At 46.0% G+C, this 15,532-nt stretch overlaps 1 protein-coding gene across 1 annotated transcript in view; it reads left to right on the forward strand.

Annotated features, from left to right (window-relative positions):
• The window catches only part of ADCYAP1R1 (ADCYAP receptor type I), a 185,440-nt gene that overhangs the window by 26,096 nt on the left and 143,812 nt on the right, over positions 1–15,532 (forward strand). Inside the window, exon 2 of the mRNA XM_074986332.1 lies at positions 14,795–14,900. Within this exon, the coding sequence (XP_074842433.1) occupies positions 14,795–14,900 (106 nt within the window). The remainder of the gene's footprint in view (positions 1–14,794; positions 14,901–15,532) is intronic.

Raw genomic sequence — 15,532 nt, forward strand, 5'->3', positions numbered from 1 at the left:
GGGGGATGTAGGTCCCTGCCTCCAGCCGGTGGCACAGGCCCGAATTCCAGAATACCTGGGCGTCATGGGTGCTGCCAGGCCAGCCCACATATATGTCCAGAAAGTGGCCCCGGTTGTCCACCAAGGCCTGGAGGACCACTGAGTGGTAGCCCTTCTGGTTTAAGTAGCATCTTCCACTGTGCTCCAGGGCATGGATGGGGATGTGGGTCCCATCCAGAGCCCCAAAGCAACTGGGGAAGCCCAGGGTGGCAAACCCTGCGATGGCGGCATCCGGGTCCCCAAGCTGCACAAGCCTGTGGAGGAGCAGGGCGTTGATGGCACGGACGACCTGCAGGGGAAGCACATGGGAGACCACCAATGAGGGGTGTGCAGGGTGTGTGTGGCCCTCCCCTGCCAGGGCTCCCCTCCCCTCCCAGGGCTGCCTCCCCCTCCCCCCGTGGGTCCTCTTACCTCCATGAGGACAGCCCCGACGGTGGCCTTGCCGATGCCAAACTGCTGGCCCACGGATCAGTAGCTGTCTGGAGTGGCCAGCTTCCAGACAGCGATGCTGACCCGTTTCTCCACACTGAGGGCACGCCGCATGGCGGTGTCCTGGTGCCTCAGTGCGGGGGTGAGCCACTGGCATAGCTCCAGAAATGTCTGCCGGCTCATCCGAAAATTCTGGAGCCAGTGGTCGTTGTCCCACTCTCCGAGCACCAGCCGCTCCCACCAGTCGGTGCTCGTGGGGTAGCTCCACAGCCGGCGGCGTGTGTGGCAGGGCGGGGGGCTGCAGGGTTTGGGGTTGCTTCCTCCTCCCCTGCAGGCAGCTCCTCCTCTGTGGCTAGGATGTGATCAGCTGCCTCCTGCATAGCATTGAGCAGGGCAAGCACTGCTCCTACAGGGGCGGCTGGGTGGACCTCTGGCAGCTGCTGCTGCTGCTGCTGCTGCTGCTGCTGCTGCTGCTGCTGCTGCTGGGGGTCCATGACTGCATCGCCCGAGGTGTGCGTGCCTATGGCTCTGCAAACCACGGGCTGTGCAGGCTGAGTGTGTCTGGGAGGGGCCCTTTAAGGGAGCGGCTAGCTGTTGCCCCAGAAGTGCTAGTCCGCCCTGTGACCCTGTCTGCAGCTGTTCCTGGCACCCTTATTTCGATGTGTGCTACTTTGGCTTGTAGACATTCCCCTGCAGCGCCTACTTCGATGTGGTGCTGCCCAACGTCAACGTTGAACGTCGACGGCACAAGCCCTGGAGGACATGTAGACGTTATTCATCGAAATAGCCTATTTCGATCTCGCTACATCGAAATAAGCTATTTCAATGTAGCGTTCACGTGTAGACGTAGCCCAGGAGTGCATAACACAAGAGAAATAGTATTTATCATGAATCCTTCCCACCTGGATCAGAGCTTCACTCATCCAACTGAGCAGATGTCTTCGTACAATAGAGTGTCTTCCTCTCTGCGTGGTGATCTTCATAAAATGAAATCTGGGACTTGATACTCAGGAAATCACCTGTTAACTCTCATGACACAACTGAAACAATTGTGCATCACTGAATAGGACATTTAGTGACATCCTGAAGCTGTGTAAGACCTGCAATGGAACCATATTTAGGGATGAAAACTTTAGAGATTGAGCCATTGTGAGGTCCTACAGGTTGAACTTCTCTTATCTGGTACTCTTGGGACCTGACCGGTGCTGGATGAGGGAATTTGCCAGGCCACAGGAGGTCAATATCGTCTGGCACATTACCAACACTTCTGCTGCCTACCAGGCTTTTAGAAGACACTTCGGGGTAAATTAGAGCTAAATAACAGCACAGAACAATGAGAGCCAGGCCTGGTGGCTGTAAACAAACTTTATGAGACCCCAGGAAATCTGGCCACATCCATCATAATGCTCATCCAGCTAACTAAAATCATGCCGGATTGTGGATGTTGCCAGACAAGAGAGTTCCATATTAGAGACTTTCAACCTGTATTACAATGTGAGTGTAACCTTTAATTGATCTATAGAATGAGAGGGAGATAGGGAGAAGGATGTGTACGCTAAAATTTTCGAACGTTAATGTCTGATATTAGATTCTGAACTCCATATTTTAGCAACTCTATAAGTTTGGGCTTGATTATTCAAATGCCATAAGCTTCCACATAACCAGAATCCAAAGGCGATCCAGATCAAGAAGAGAAAATGGTGATGGGTAGGCCACATCCTGTGTAAGGCCACCATGGGAAAATACAATTTCCTGTTGAAGTGACTTGCAAATATAACTCCTTCCCAGGTCTGCTAGAGAGCATTTGAGTGCCCAACCTCAGCAAACTTGAAGGGGCCTGACTTGGAGAAAATACCTATATTGTGTCAGGGAAACAACCCAACATGGGCTTCAACTAGTCAGAGAAGCCCAGGAGAGAATTCCCCACTGCACAGGGGAGCAGTTGGGCAACTAGCACCCTGTGCCTCTTCCCGGGTGCTCCACCCAAGCAGTACTTGAGGAGAATGGAAAAAAAAAGGAATCCATCCGTAGGTTTTCTCCAGCCCAGTCTTAAATGTTTCCAAAGATGTGTCTGTGTGTATGGTGGGGGTGGGGCAGTATTTCTTCCCTAGGTGCATTACCACCATTCTGCATTCTCACTGCCCATCATCAGGAATATTTTCATCGAATCAGAATCCTAGGGCTGGAAGGGACCTCAGGAAGTCATTGAGTCCAGCCCCCTGCTCAAAGCAGGATCAACCCCAACTAAATGATCCCAGCCATGATTTTGTCAAGCTGGGACTTGAAAACCTGTAGGATGAAGGGTCCACCACCTCTCTCGGTTTCGAATTCCACTATTTAACCACTTTCCTAGTGAAACAGTTTTTCATAATACGCAACTTACACTTCCCCCTCTGTAACGTGAAACCATTGCTCCTTCTTCTGCCATCTGTCACTACTGAGAGCAGCCTCTCTCTATTCTCTTCAGAGCCCCCTTCAGGAGGTCAAAGGCTGCTATCAAATCACCCCTCACTCTTCTCTTGCACAAACTAAGTAAGCCCAAGTCCCTCAGCCTCTCCTCATAGGTCATGTGCTCCAGCCCCCTAATCATTTTCGTTGCCCTGTGCTTCACCCTCTCCAATTCAACCACATCCTTTCTTTACTGGGGGCCCAGACGTGGATGCAATACCTGAAACAAAGAAATTTCAGAAATCAAATGGAGAAAGAAATCTCTGATCTGCAATTTATTTGCAAATTTGACTCCATTAACCAAAGATTAAATAGAGACTGGAAGAGGCTCGCAGCTTACAAAGGCAGCTTCTCTGCTGTGGGTGTTAAGATCTCCCCATTAGACTCTGACAGTGGCTCATATCCCCCTGTCTGATCTGACTTGTTTTTTCCTGTATTGGTACCTACTATTGACAATGGGCCATTTCCACTTTGCTGAATAGACCTAGTCACCTCTGGTCCTCCCTTTTTCTGGGACCTCATTCTTTAAATACCCCTCTGACACCGCATCCCCCCCCACTCATGCATCTGATGAAGCGGGTCTTTGCCCATGAAAGCTTATGCTCCAAAACATGTTAGTCTATAAGGTGCCACAATACTTACTGTTGTTCTCGAAGCTACAGATGAACACGGCTACCTCTCTGCTAGCTGATCTGGTGTTGTGTAGCAGACACCAGCCACAACACCACCTCCTCTAAGCTTTACCCATCTTTTCCAGATCTTCAGCTTCTATTTTCTCTATGTTAGGCTCGAAGCTGGTCTTGTGTAATATTGTGTTATTCTGACACAGCCTTCTCCTCCACTTACTTCAGAATAAGTTTATTCTCTCACCCCATCCAAAGTATGTGCTGGGGGAGAGAGGTGAATCTTTGGAAAGAGATTTATTGAGAAGGCTAGCTTAGAGATTACTGCCCTCATGCCTCCAAATCATGGGCTCAATGAGACATATGCCTTTTTCTGCTTGGACACAATACTGGAGCTATGTTCTCCAGGATCTGAAGCAATCAAACTGAAGTGTAGAATGTTAGCATTAAAATGTTCTGCCATTAAGAATGGTCACCATTACAGTGAGCACTGTGATCCACACTTAACCTCCCTTCTTTCTAATCACAAATCAATTCATTGTCCTAAATGCTAAAGCCCTCTCAGATAACGTATGAACAGCAGGATGCAGCATTGGAGTCAAGTGAGGATGTCTGCTAAAGTGGAGGGCAAACAGATTATTTTACTGAGAGGATTAATTAAAGCTTTCTCCCTTGGTAGGGTTTCTACAGAATCACTTAAAGTTACCTGTCTTTCAGCTTTGTTAAGTGTGACTCAGACCTGTGGTTCTCAACCAGGTACAAGGTTCTCATAGGTCTTTCAAGAGATACATCAGCTTATCTTGATATTTGTGTAGTTTTACAACCACCTGAATAAAAACAAAACAAAAGAACAAAAACACTAGCAAAGTCAGTAGCAACTAAAATTTCACACATTGAGTTTTTTACACTGGTACATAAGGACAATATTTATATTTCACTTGATTTATTTTATAATGGTTTGATAAAAGTGAGAAAAAACAGTTTTTCACTAATAGTGTACTGTGATGCTATTGCTTTTTTTCTGTCTGATTTTGCAAGTGAATGAGGTGAAATTTGCAGATATTCAAGAAAATTAGACTCCTGAAATGGGTACAGTAGTCTAGTACAGTGTTTCTCAACCAGGGGTATGTGTACCTTTGGGAAAACACCAAAGTCTTCTCAGCAATACATCAACTCATCTAGATATTTGTCTAGTTTTACAACAGGCTACAAATAAACACTAGTAAAGTCAGTGAGAACAACAAGAAATCTTGTGGCACCTTGTAGACTAACAGATATTTTGGAGCATAAGCTTTCGTGGGCAAAGACTCACTTCATCAGATGCATGAGTGGGGCGGTGGTTTCAGAGGGGTATTTAAAGAGTGGAATCCCAGTAAGAGGGAGGGGCAGAGCTGACAAGGTATATTCAGCAAGGTGAAAATGGCCCAGTATCAACAGCACTTATCAAAAGAGGAAAAAACAAGTCAGATCAGACCGGGGGATGTGAGCCTTTGTCAGAGTCTAATGGGAAGATATTAGCACCCAGAGCAGAGAAACTGCCGTCGTACGCTGTGAGCCACTCCCAGTCTCTGTTTAGTCTATGGTTAATGGAATCAAATTTGCAAATAAATTGCAGCTCAGAGATTTCTCTCTCCATTTGATACTCTGACATTGTCATCCAAGAAGCCGACAAGGGAGGTGCTGTTGTCATCATGAATAGGACAGACTACCAAAAGGAGGCTGCCATGCAACTCTCCAATACCACATTCTACAGGCCTTTGTCTGAGGATCCCACTGAGGAATACACAAAGGAACTACAGCATCTGCTCAAGACCATCCCTATAAAAACACAGGAACAGATTTACACAGACACACCCCTTGAACCCAAACCAGGCTTATTCTACCTGCTACCCAAGATGCATAAGCCTGGAAATCCTGGACGCCTCACCATCTCAGGCATTGGCACCCTCACCACAGGATTGTCTGGATATGTGGACTCTCTACTTAAACCCTATGCTACCAGCACCCCCAGCTTTCTTTGAGATACCACCGACTCCCTCAGGAAACTACAGTCCATTGGTGACCTTCCTGAAAACACCACCCTGGCCACCATGGATGTAGAGGCCCTTTACATGAATATCCCACATGAAGATGGACTCCAAGCTGTTAGGAACATTATTCCTGATGAGACCGAGGCACAAATGGTGGCGGTGCTTTGTGACTTTGTCCTCACTCACAACTATTTCAGATTTGGGGACAAATTATACCTTCAAATCAATGGCACTTCTATGGGCACCCAAATGGCCCCACAGTACACCAACATTTTTATGGCTGACCTGGAACACTTTCTCAGTTCTCGTCCCCTAGCGCCTCTCCTCTACCTGCACTATATTGATGACATCTTCATCATCTGGACCCATGGGAAGAAGGCTCTTGAAGAGTTCCACCATGATTTCAACAGTTTCCACCCCACCATCAACCTTAGCCTGGACCAGTCCACACAAGAAATTCATTTCCTGGACACTACTGTGCAGATAAGCGACAGTCACATAAATACCACCCTATACTGAAAACCCATGGACCGCTATCTACATGCCACCAGCTTCCATCCAGGGCATACTACACAATCCATTGTTTACAGCCAGGCACTAAGGTACAACCGTATTTGCTGTATACATCAGACAGAGACAAACATCTACAAGACCTTTACCAATCTTTCCTCAAACTACAGTACCCACCTAAGGAAGTGAGGAAACAGATTGGTAGAGCCAGACAGGTCCCCAGAAGCCACCTGTTACAAGACAGGCCTCTCAAGGAAAACAAGAGAACACCACTGACCATCACATACAGCCCCCACCTAAGGCCTTTCCAGCGCATCACCAGTGATCTGCAACCCATCCTGAACAATGATCTTTCACTCTCACAGACCTTGGGAAGGAGGCCTGTCCTCGCCTACAGACAGCCTGCTAACCTTAAACAAATCCTCACCAGCCACTACAAATCACAAACCAGTGACTCTAGGCCTGGAACCAGCACCTGCAACAGTCCTTGCTGCCAACTCTGCTCACATATCTACACCAGTGACATCATCACAGGACCTAACACCAACTATGCCATCAGGGGCTCCTTTACCTGAACATCTACTAATATAATATATGCCATCATGTGCCAGCAATGCCCCACTGCAATTTACATTGGCCAAACTGGACAGTCTCTCCATAAAAGAATAAATGGACATAAATCAGACATCAGGAACAGTAATGTACAGAAGCCTGTGGGGAAACACTTCAATCTCCCTGGACACTCAGTGGCAGATTTAAGGGTGACAGTCCGGAAACAAAAAAAATTCAAAAATCAAATGGCGAGAGAAATCTCTAAGCTGCAATTTATTTGCAAATTTGACTCCATTAACCATGGATTAAACAGAGACTGGAAGTGGCTCGCAGTTTACAAAGGCAGTTTCTCTGCTCTGGGTGCTAATATCTCCCCATTAGTCTCTGACAAAGGCTCACATCCTCCTGTCTGATCTGACTTGTTTTTAACTCTTTTGATAAGTGCTGTTGATACTGGGCCATTTCCACTTTGCTGAATAGACCTTGTCAGCTCTGGCCCTCCCTCTTACTGGGACCCCACTCTTTAAATACCGCTTTGAAACCACCCCCAAACTCATGCATCTGATGAAGTGGGTCTTTGCCCATGAAAGCTTATGGTCCAAAATATCTGTTAGTCTATAAGGTGCCACAAGACTTCTTGTTGTTCTCGAAGCTACAGACTAACACAGCTACCTCTCTGATAGTAAAGTCAGTGTAATTTAAAAGTTCATTCAGACAATGACATGTTCCTACTTCTTCACGTGTCTTATGATGAAATGTAAGTACAATATTTCTATTCCAAATCATTTGTTTGATAATAAGATGGTAGAAAGTCGGCAAGTGTTTAACAGTAGTCTTCTGTTGTATTTTTTCGTGTTTTTATAAGTAGTTTTTAAGTGAGGTGTGCCTTGGTAGTTTGCAAAACAAATCTGACTCCAGGAAAGGGTACAGTAATCTGGAAAGGTTGAATGCCACTTGTTTCAAGACTTGAGATTACCTTAGGATCATGTTTCTCAACTGGTGGCACACATACCCTTAGATATTGAAATGGATAAGGAAGTCCACAATGATAATGAATAAGATTGAAATGAAGAGAGTTGAATAGAGAGCATTGTGTTTCAGGGCCTACACCAGAACATGGAAGAGCCAAGGTTAGTGCGATGCTTCCCATGATAGTGACTCACTGCATGGCTATCTAAGCCTTAGACAGAGATAGATAGAGCCCTAAGGCAGAGATTCAAGAGCCTTCCTCCAAAGCAGCTGTTATTGGCTGCTGCTGAAGCCAGGGTACCACCAAAAATGTAACGCATCTAACTTGGAACAGCGATTCCTGTGTATTCTAGAGTAGGGCCATTCCTAGGGGTGCACCCTCCCAGTGCCCCATGCGTGGGGCCCAGGGCAACCCCCCCACGGGCCCCATCCTCCACACTGCCCCTGTTCCAGCACTTTCCCCAAGCCCTGCCTCACCCCATCCTTTTCCACCCCTGCCAAAAACACTCTCCCCCAAGCAAGATGAGTTGGGGTGTTAGTGGGGAGAGGGACTGGCATGTGGTAGCAGGAGGGGTCACCCCACTCCTGCATGTACCATGGCAGCAAGAGCTGAAGTGACCTGACATCCTGTTCTTCTCTGCCTTCCCAGGCCCCCATTGTGTTCTGCTTCACCATGGCGATGGGAAATGGAGTCTCCTGGACCAGGGTGCTGTGCTTCCTGCTGCTATGGCGAAGCAGATTGCAGTGGGCAGTGAGAGGGTGGTGGAGCAGAGTGCTATGTCTCCAGCTGCTGTCACTGTGGTGAGTATAGGCGGGGATGGGACCACCCCCCAGATAATCCCCCAGAACTGCCCTTGGTCCCATGGATGGTTGAGGTGGCCACAGCAGGCCTCCCTAAAGTGTGGGGCCTGGGGCAGCTGCTCTGTACCATCCTATGGACAGGATGACTCTGCCCTAGAGATTGCATTGAGTAAACCTGCTTTTTGTTGCTTTCACTCACAGACAAATTTGATAATGGGTCTTCTCCAGAAAATGAAAGGTCACCTATGCCAAAGTCAAGCAATAGACGGTACTGCTGGATGCAAAATGTACCTTTTTATCCAGAGTTACCACTTCAGAAGGCATCCATTAAATAAATTATGTGTGATTATACTGCAGCTGTTTTCCGGTGGGCAGATAGACATGCATCACCCAGGGAGTCATTCATCTCAAGAAGGTAACTGCCTCTTACATACACATAAACCCATTGAAAGGGATCAACATTCTGTCTCACCAGCTGGTTCTGTCATTTAAGGTGCAATTTGTTTTAAACAGAGTGTCAAAAAATATTGCCTCGATTGTGTTCTTGTGACTGGCTTTGAATAGCTTTCTAGCGACTTTCCTCTTTAACTTTGTGTGAAGTGTTTTGAAATCACAGTCATTTTGGCTCCCTTTAGGCCAGCAGACAAAAGCACAATCAAGTGACAGTGTGAGGCCTTTTTGGAGCAAACAATATATTGAATTGCCCAGCTAATGTTGTAGGGAGCAGTAAAGGCATAAATCATCACCAAGAAAATCCACCTACTCAGAGATCATTCCTGAGTTTTTAATTCATTCCAGGCGCTGGCTGTACCAACTGATGCTCGTTAGACAGGGGGATGGAAGCTAATCGTGTTGTTTCCCTTGCAAACAAGTTTCCTTTCCATAATTCCCTCATGTGTATTCAATATTTTGGTGATTAAACTTTTAAAAAAAAACAAGACTCATAATGGAGGTAGTTAAAAAATGTAATTCAGGATGAAGTCAATGATAAAATACACCCAATACATTAAACTCATCATTAGTGTGAGATCAGTGAAGAAAATGGAGTTGCACCAGCAATGAATCAGACTCCATTACATCTCTGTAGTGTGTTGACGTAAGTCACCTTTTTCCAAAGGGTTCACTTATATTCAAATTCTCTCTCAATGCCTGATCTGAATGCTCTTGAACTAGGTGGAAAGACTCCAATTTGATTTCGTTATCTTTGACTCAGGCCCTTATGGACGGAAATACAGAAATCAAAGGGAAAAGAAAGCTTATGGTAGTGTATAACCAGCATAGCCAACAGCCACACCAGGCCCGGGGGACAAGGTGTGTGCAGGGAGGACCGGTACCACACCCCCAGAAGGGGCAGAGCCTTGGGCAGAAGGGGTGGGACCAAAGGGCAGTGAGCCTGGAGCACCACCGGGAGCACAGCGCTGGGACCATGCCCCAGGATTCAGAGCCATGCAAACTGGCGGAGCACCACTCCTGCAATGTTTCAAAAGGAGCTCTGGTCCCTTTTGAAACAACATGCCCCTGTGCACTTGCCCCCTTTGCTACCCTTCACCCCTCCCACCCTCATTGGCAGGACCATTAGTAACTGTTTTAAAATCATTTCTTTATACAATGAATGTTCCATGCATATTGCATCACTTCCTGTTACATCAGGACTTTGGTTTTACCAAAGTAAAGCCTGAACCGACAAATTCTTAAGTGCATAAGTAACTTTTACTTGCTTGAGTAGTCACATCCAGTTTCCTCGCATGAATAAAATTCTTAAGTGTTTGCAGGCTTGACCCATAGAAAGTTCATTGAAGGGAGCAGCCTACTTTACAGCAGCCTTTCTAGCCATGAATTTAACATCTGGGGAGAAAATCCTCATTGTTTTTGTCTCTAAAGCAGTCCTTCAGTGGCGACACAGTGAAACTTCTGAAATCCATTCATATGCTAGGAGGAGCTTTTCTGATTTCCACTTGTGGTCTGCAACATTATTATTGTTCTCCATCAATCTTTTCCTATAATAAGTAATGATCAATGGCTAAACGTATGACATTGATCAGAGAGGTAGCCGTGTTCGTCTGTATCTTCAAATACAAGTCCTGTGGCACCTTATAGACTAACAGATATGTTGAAGCATAAGTTTTCATGAGCAAAGACCCGCTTTGTCAGATGCATGAGCCTTGTTGAAAGGTGACTTGGATGATGTGGGTTCTATTCCCAGCACTAGTAGTAGCATACTGGGATAAACTGCTGTGTGTCCCCATGCTTCAGTTTCCCCATATGAAAGGTAATCATATTAACTTCCCTTCTTAAGGCGCTGTGAGATACAGGAATTATTAATAAAGCACCTTAGAGACAAGGAATAAATTTGTGTTACTTTCGAGCCTGCAGTTTTAAAGATAAGTTATATATTCTGTGTACTCCTCTGTGTTTGCACAGTGCTTGTTGTTTGCCTAGCACAATGCAGTCCTGCTCCTCATAGGGCCCTAGACATTACAAATTGCATCATAAGCATCGCTTAATTGCAGCAAATAAGCAAATGCAGGCTGACAAAGCAGGTCTTTGCCCGCAAAAGCTTATGCTCCAAAATGTTTGTTAGTCTATAAGGTGCCACAGGCCTTCTTGTTGTTTCATATGACATTGATCATTTTAATGTCTTGCGCTCTTCCAGGTACCACCCTGATCAGTGGGATAGGATATCTTATGCTCCCAGTGTCCACCTGAACTTCTAGGCTGGGTCTAGGCTAGCCAGGTTTGTCAACAAAATCGATAGAGCATCCAGATTCGCAAGGCACTTTTGTCGACAGCTGTACCCCACTCATGACAAGGAAGAACACCTCTGTTGACGAAGATCTCATGACAAAAAGCCAGTCTGGATATTCCGGGCAGGTGGGGTCTTCTGTTGACAGAAAAGGCTTCCAGGACACTGGGCAACTCTCTCTGCTGTTCTTCCAGCTGGCCGTTTTGCCAGTAGAGTGGCTGGGCCTTCTGGCCACTCTCTGTCAATAGGGCAGATCGCTGTTCCAATTCACTTGGTGTTCTGGCAGCGATCAGTTGACAGAAGTTTTGTCACAAGATAACTTCTGACACAAACTTCTGTCAACAAATCCCTGTAACCTAGACATAGCCCTAGTTAGGTTGGTCCATGAACATCGTACTGGCTGAGGGGCACCCTCCTTCTACCTGTGCACAAGCTAGCTAAATCTTGGGCCCCAGTGTGCAGAAGTAAACAATGATGGGTGTCTGCTACAGCCACTCCATTTGAACGATAAAGGCAGGTGGGTGATATGCAGAAGCCGTGGCATCATTCCTCCTCTCTGCAGAGCATTGGCCAATGCAGCTAAGCCAGACCAGGAAGGCAAGGGGTGGGTCATAGTTTGCTTATGGACTAAGCCAGCAACAAACCATCACCTCTCCTGAGCAAAAGGGTTTAGTGATGGGATTGTGACCCCCTGAGACACAGCTCCTTCACAAGGATGCTTTTGGGCAGCTCAGTAATGTACTGTCCCCGATGACAGGTTGTTTGTTTGTGGCACAAGCTAGCCCTGCATTTGCTTATTTGCTGCAATTAAGCAATCCTTATGATACAATCTGTAATGTCTAGGGCCCTATGAGGAGAGGACTGCACTGGGCAAAGCAAATAACAAGCACTGTGCAAACACAGAGGAATGCATAGAATATATAACTTATCTTTAAAATCACAGGCTCAAAAGTAACACAGATTTGTTCCTTGTCTCTAAGGTGCTTTATTAATAATTCCTGTATCTCACAGCACCTTAAGAAAGGAAGTTAATATGATCATCTTTCACATGGGGAAACTGAGGCATGGGCACACACAGCAGCTTATCCCAGTATGTTACTAGCAGTGCTGGGAATAGAATCCACATCACCCAAGTCACCTTTTAATAGTCTATCCACTAGCCCAATGTAGCAGCATTTGGCTTATTAATTATGATGATGATAATGATGATTTAATTATAATTATACTCATTATTTTATTTCAGAGTTAAAGCATTTTGTTTTACATTTGTCTATCTAAACTTCGTTTTCTTTGACATTATAAGTCCCGGTCTCAAACTCCTTTTGCTTGATTAATTTTTAGTTCAGTGTATGTTACACAAATATATGCCTATCTTGCTAGAAGTTCTAGGAGTCCCAGTTCCTCGGTTCCCCGGGATTTCTGGGTTTGGGCTGTAAAAATTCATTTGTCTTTCCCGTGCTCCTTACCTGGCTTCTCGGTTTGGTAAGATCCATCAGTGGGTGCTGAAACTGCAGGGATCACTAGCGTTTTGGGGGAGACAGCAACCACTTTGTCTGGGAGCAGCAAATATCCTCAAGGCAAAGAGATAAGATTGGAATGCTGTAACCCTTATGTCCTGTTTTGGGCGTTCAGCCCACAGAAGTGCAGGGGTATTCCACTGACCGTAAGACCAGGTGCCTTAAATACTTTGTGGATGTGGCTGTTGGCCAGGATTTCCTCTATTTTTTCCATCCAGGGGGAGAATACCTTTTGCAATGTGCACTAAAGCACAGGGCGATGTGCTCCACCAATCCGCTGCCAGCTATGGACGCTGTGGGCATTTTGCTAATCAGCTAGGTGGCACCAGAACCTCTGCTGGTCATCCGCCCATGTGCTCAGCTTACAGGGAACACTGCTTCTGGTTGTGACACTAAAATACAGTGAACAAGCACACAGTCCCATGTCTGACGGACTAGCATGCAATATCTTGTGTGTCTGGCTCCATGCTCTGCAGTCCTGGTTCAGAGCTCTGACCCCAACAGCCTGCCAATAACACAGACGCACCACCTTAGCCTCCACCAGCCTTGGTTAAATTCCAGGGTGACCGGACACACTCCCTACCTTGAGTTTTCCCCAACCCATCTGTGTGAAGCACCCAGCCTTCTCCTGGAATGTTTAGAGAATTAATAAGGCTTATTTTGCCTTTGAAGAGACAAAAATTACACCTGGGGAGCTCATATGTTGGTGACCATTTATATTTTGTGGTGCTGCTTGGTCCTAGTTGAGAAGCTAGGGACACAGCATCCCTATGTGTGAGTGGCATGCCATGAACTGAGAAGTGGCGTGGGTGCTAGGCTCAATGTGTGATGTCAGAGACCTTCCAGGAAATCCTGAGCCTGGAAACAGAGGCAGATGATACATTTACACACAGAACCCTCTTTTGTAGTGCATTCCACACACAGCTGTATGTTCTAAAGGGGCAGCCAGCATTCCTTAGAAGGGTAGTGTGTCCTAGTGGATAGCGCACTGCATAGGGACTCTGCAGGTTCTGTGCTCAGCTTTGTCCCTGGCACACTGTGTGACTTTACCAGGTTACGTCTCAGTTATGTAGCACTACGTTAAATCCCAGTAGAGGACTTATAAGGCTATCTACATTACCTTGGAAGATCGACCCGCTCAGAGTTGATCTTCCAGGATGCGATTTCACACATCTAGTAGAAACGCGTAAAATTGACCTCTCGGATCACAGCCGACCCCGTACTCCTTGTGACATGCAAGGAGTGAGGGAGGTCAATGGGAGAAATTCTCTTGGTGCCCTTCGCCTATATAGACAGCCAAGCTAGCCAAGCGTAGATACATGAATTTTGCCTACACAATTGATGTAGCTAGAATTGTGTATCTGCACTTGACTTTTTTAGTCTATTGTAGACATAGCCATAGCTCACACCAGCAGGGTCTACACAGACCAATTACTACCCAACACATCAACATGCTTTAGAGATCACTCCCCTGTTATCTGCACACTGCCATATCTATACAACCCCCCGGAGATTTCCTTTTCTCTCTTCCTTTGCAGCATCTCTACTCAGGACTTCCATAAAGACAGTGGATAGTATTAGGAGAGATTTAATCAATGCAGCTCAGTTGGGCTGTGATTGTATTTCATTTTGGCTGTAAAACCATTTTGTGGCCACGGGAGAACAGAGGAGAGGAGGGAAAAGAGGTGCACATCAACAAACATGCTTGCCTGGCTGAAGACTCAGAGAAAGAGCTTTCAATTAAATATTGAGGCACCAGATAGATTCAGTGACCTGGCCAAGGCTGAACAAGAGTAAATGGCAGAGCTAGGAAATGACCATGGGGCTTGAGTCTCCAATGATTTGACTACTACATGAGCCTTCCCTTAGGACTTCAGACTGCACAAAAGCAATGTGTAAAAGAGGATAGCAGGAAAAAGAAAAGAGATGAAATTTCTGGTAATCCCCATGGTAATTCTGTAGTTTAGAGTTTAGCAGTAAGGCATCTACACTGGCAGTGAGTTTTAATGGTGGCATTATTTCATCTTCTAGTGTTGTTTTTCCTCCAAGAAGAGGGTCCGATGATTTATTGGTTTTCCCATGAGCTCAGAATAGATTGGTGTGTTTGTAATTGTTCTGCTTTCTGCCTTTCAGGTGATGGCAACACACTCCGACTGCATCATCAGAAAGGAACAGGAAGCCTGTCTGGAGAAAATCAGAACAGCAAATGCCCTCAATCCACTGAATGAGTCTTCCCCAGGTGAGTTCCCAGGCTGAGAAGGATCTGTATGTTGAACTAACACTTTTAGAGTTTTCCTCTTATTACTTGTGCAATCTACTATGTGACACACCGGCTATTCAGGCCAATGATTTACTAGAATACAATTCAGCAATTAAACTATCTAGCCTAAACAGTGTGAGAGCAATTAATTGTCATGCATCAGGGCAAATGCTGGTGACCAGGTGAGAACAGGAATATACATCCTTCCATAGTACAATATTCTTTCTTTTTCTTGGTGGTCACTCAATGGAGAGTAGATCATCTTCATGTCACCCTCCTGTTTGTGAGTCCGTTGATGGCTGATCAGCCCACTTCTGGAGCTGCAGACCTTATCACAGAAAGGGCAGCTGTTGGTAGCTGTTGGAGAGGAGTGGGGTAGTTTTTGAAGCTCTTTTCTTCTTCTCTGCCTATCTTTGCCTGCACTGTGGTGAGACCTCTCAATTTGTGCTACCCCCTCACAGATGACTGTTCTCGACTGGGGACGGTCTTGGACAAGATTCTTCCAAGTGTCTACACTGATGTTGTGCTTTTTCATGTATACCTTCAGCATGTCTTTATATCACTTTCACTGGCTTCCAACACTCCTCTGTTCTTCCTCCAACTCAAAAAAC

The sequence above is a fragment of the Carettochelys insculpta genome, chromosome 2 (genome assembly GCF_033958435.1).
Source record: "Carettochelys insculpta isolate YL-2023 chromosome 2, ASM3395843v1, whole genome shotgun sequence".
NCBI lineage: Eukaryota > Metazoa > Chordata > Testudines > Carettochelyidae > Carettochelys > Carettochelys insculpta.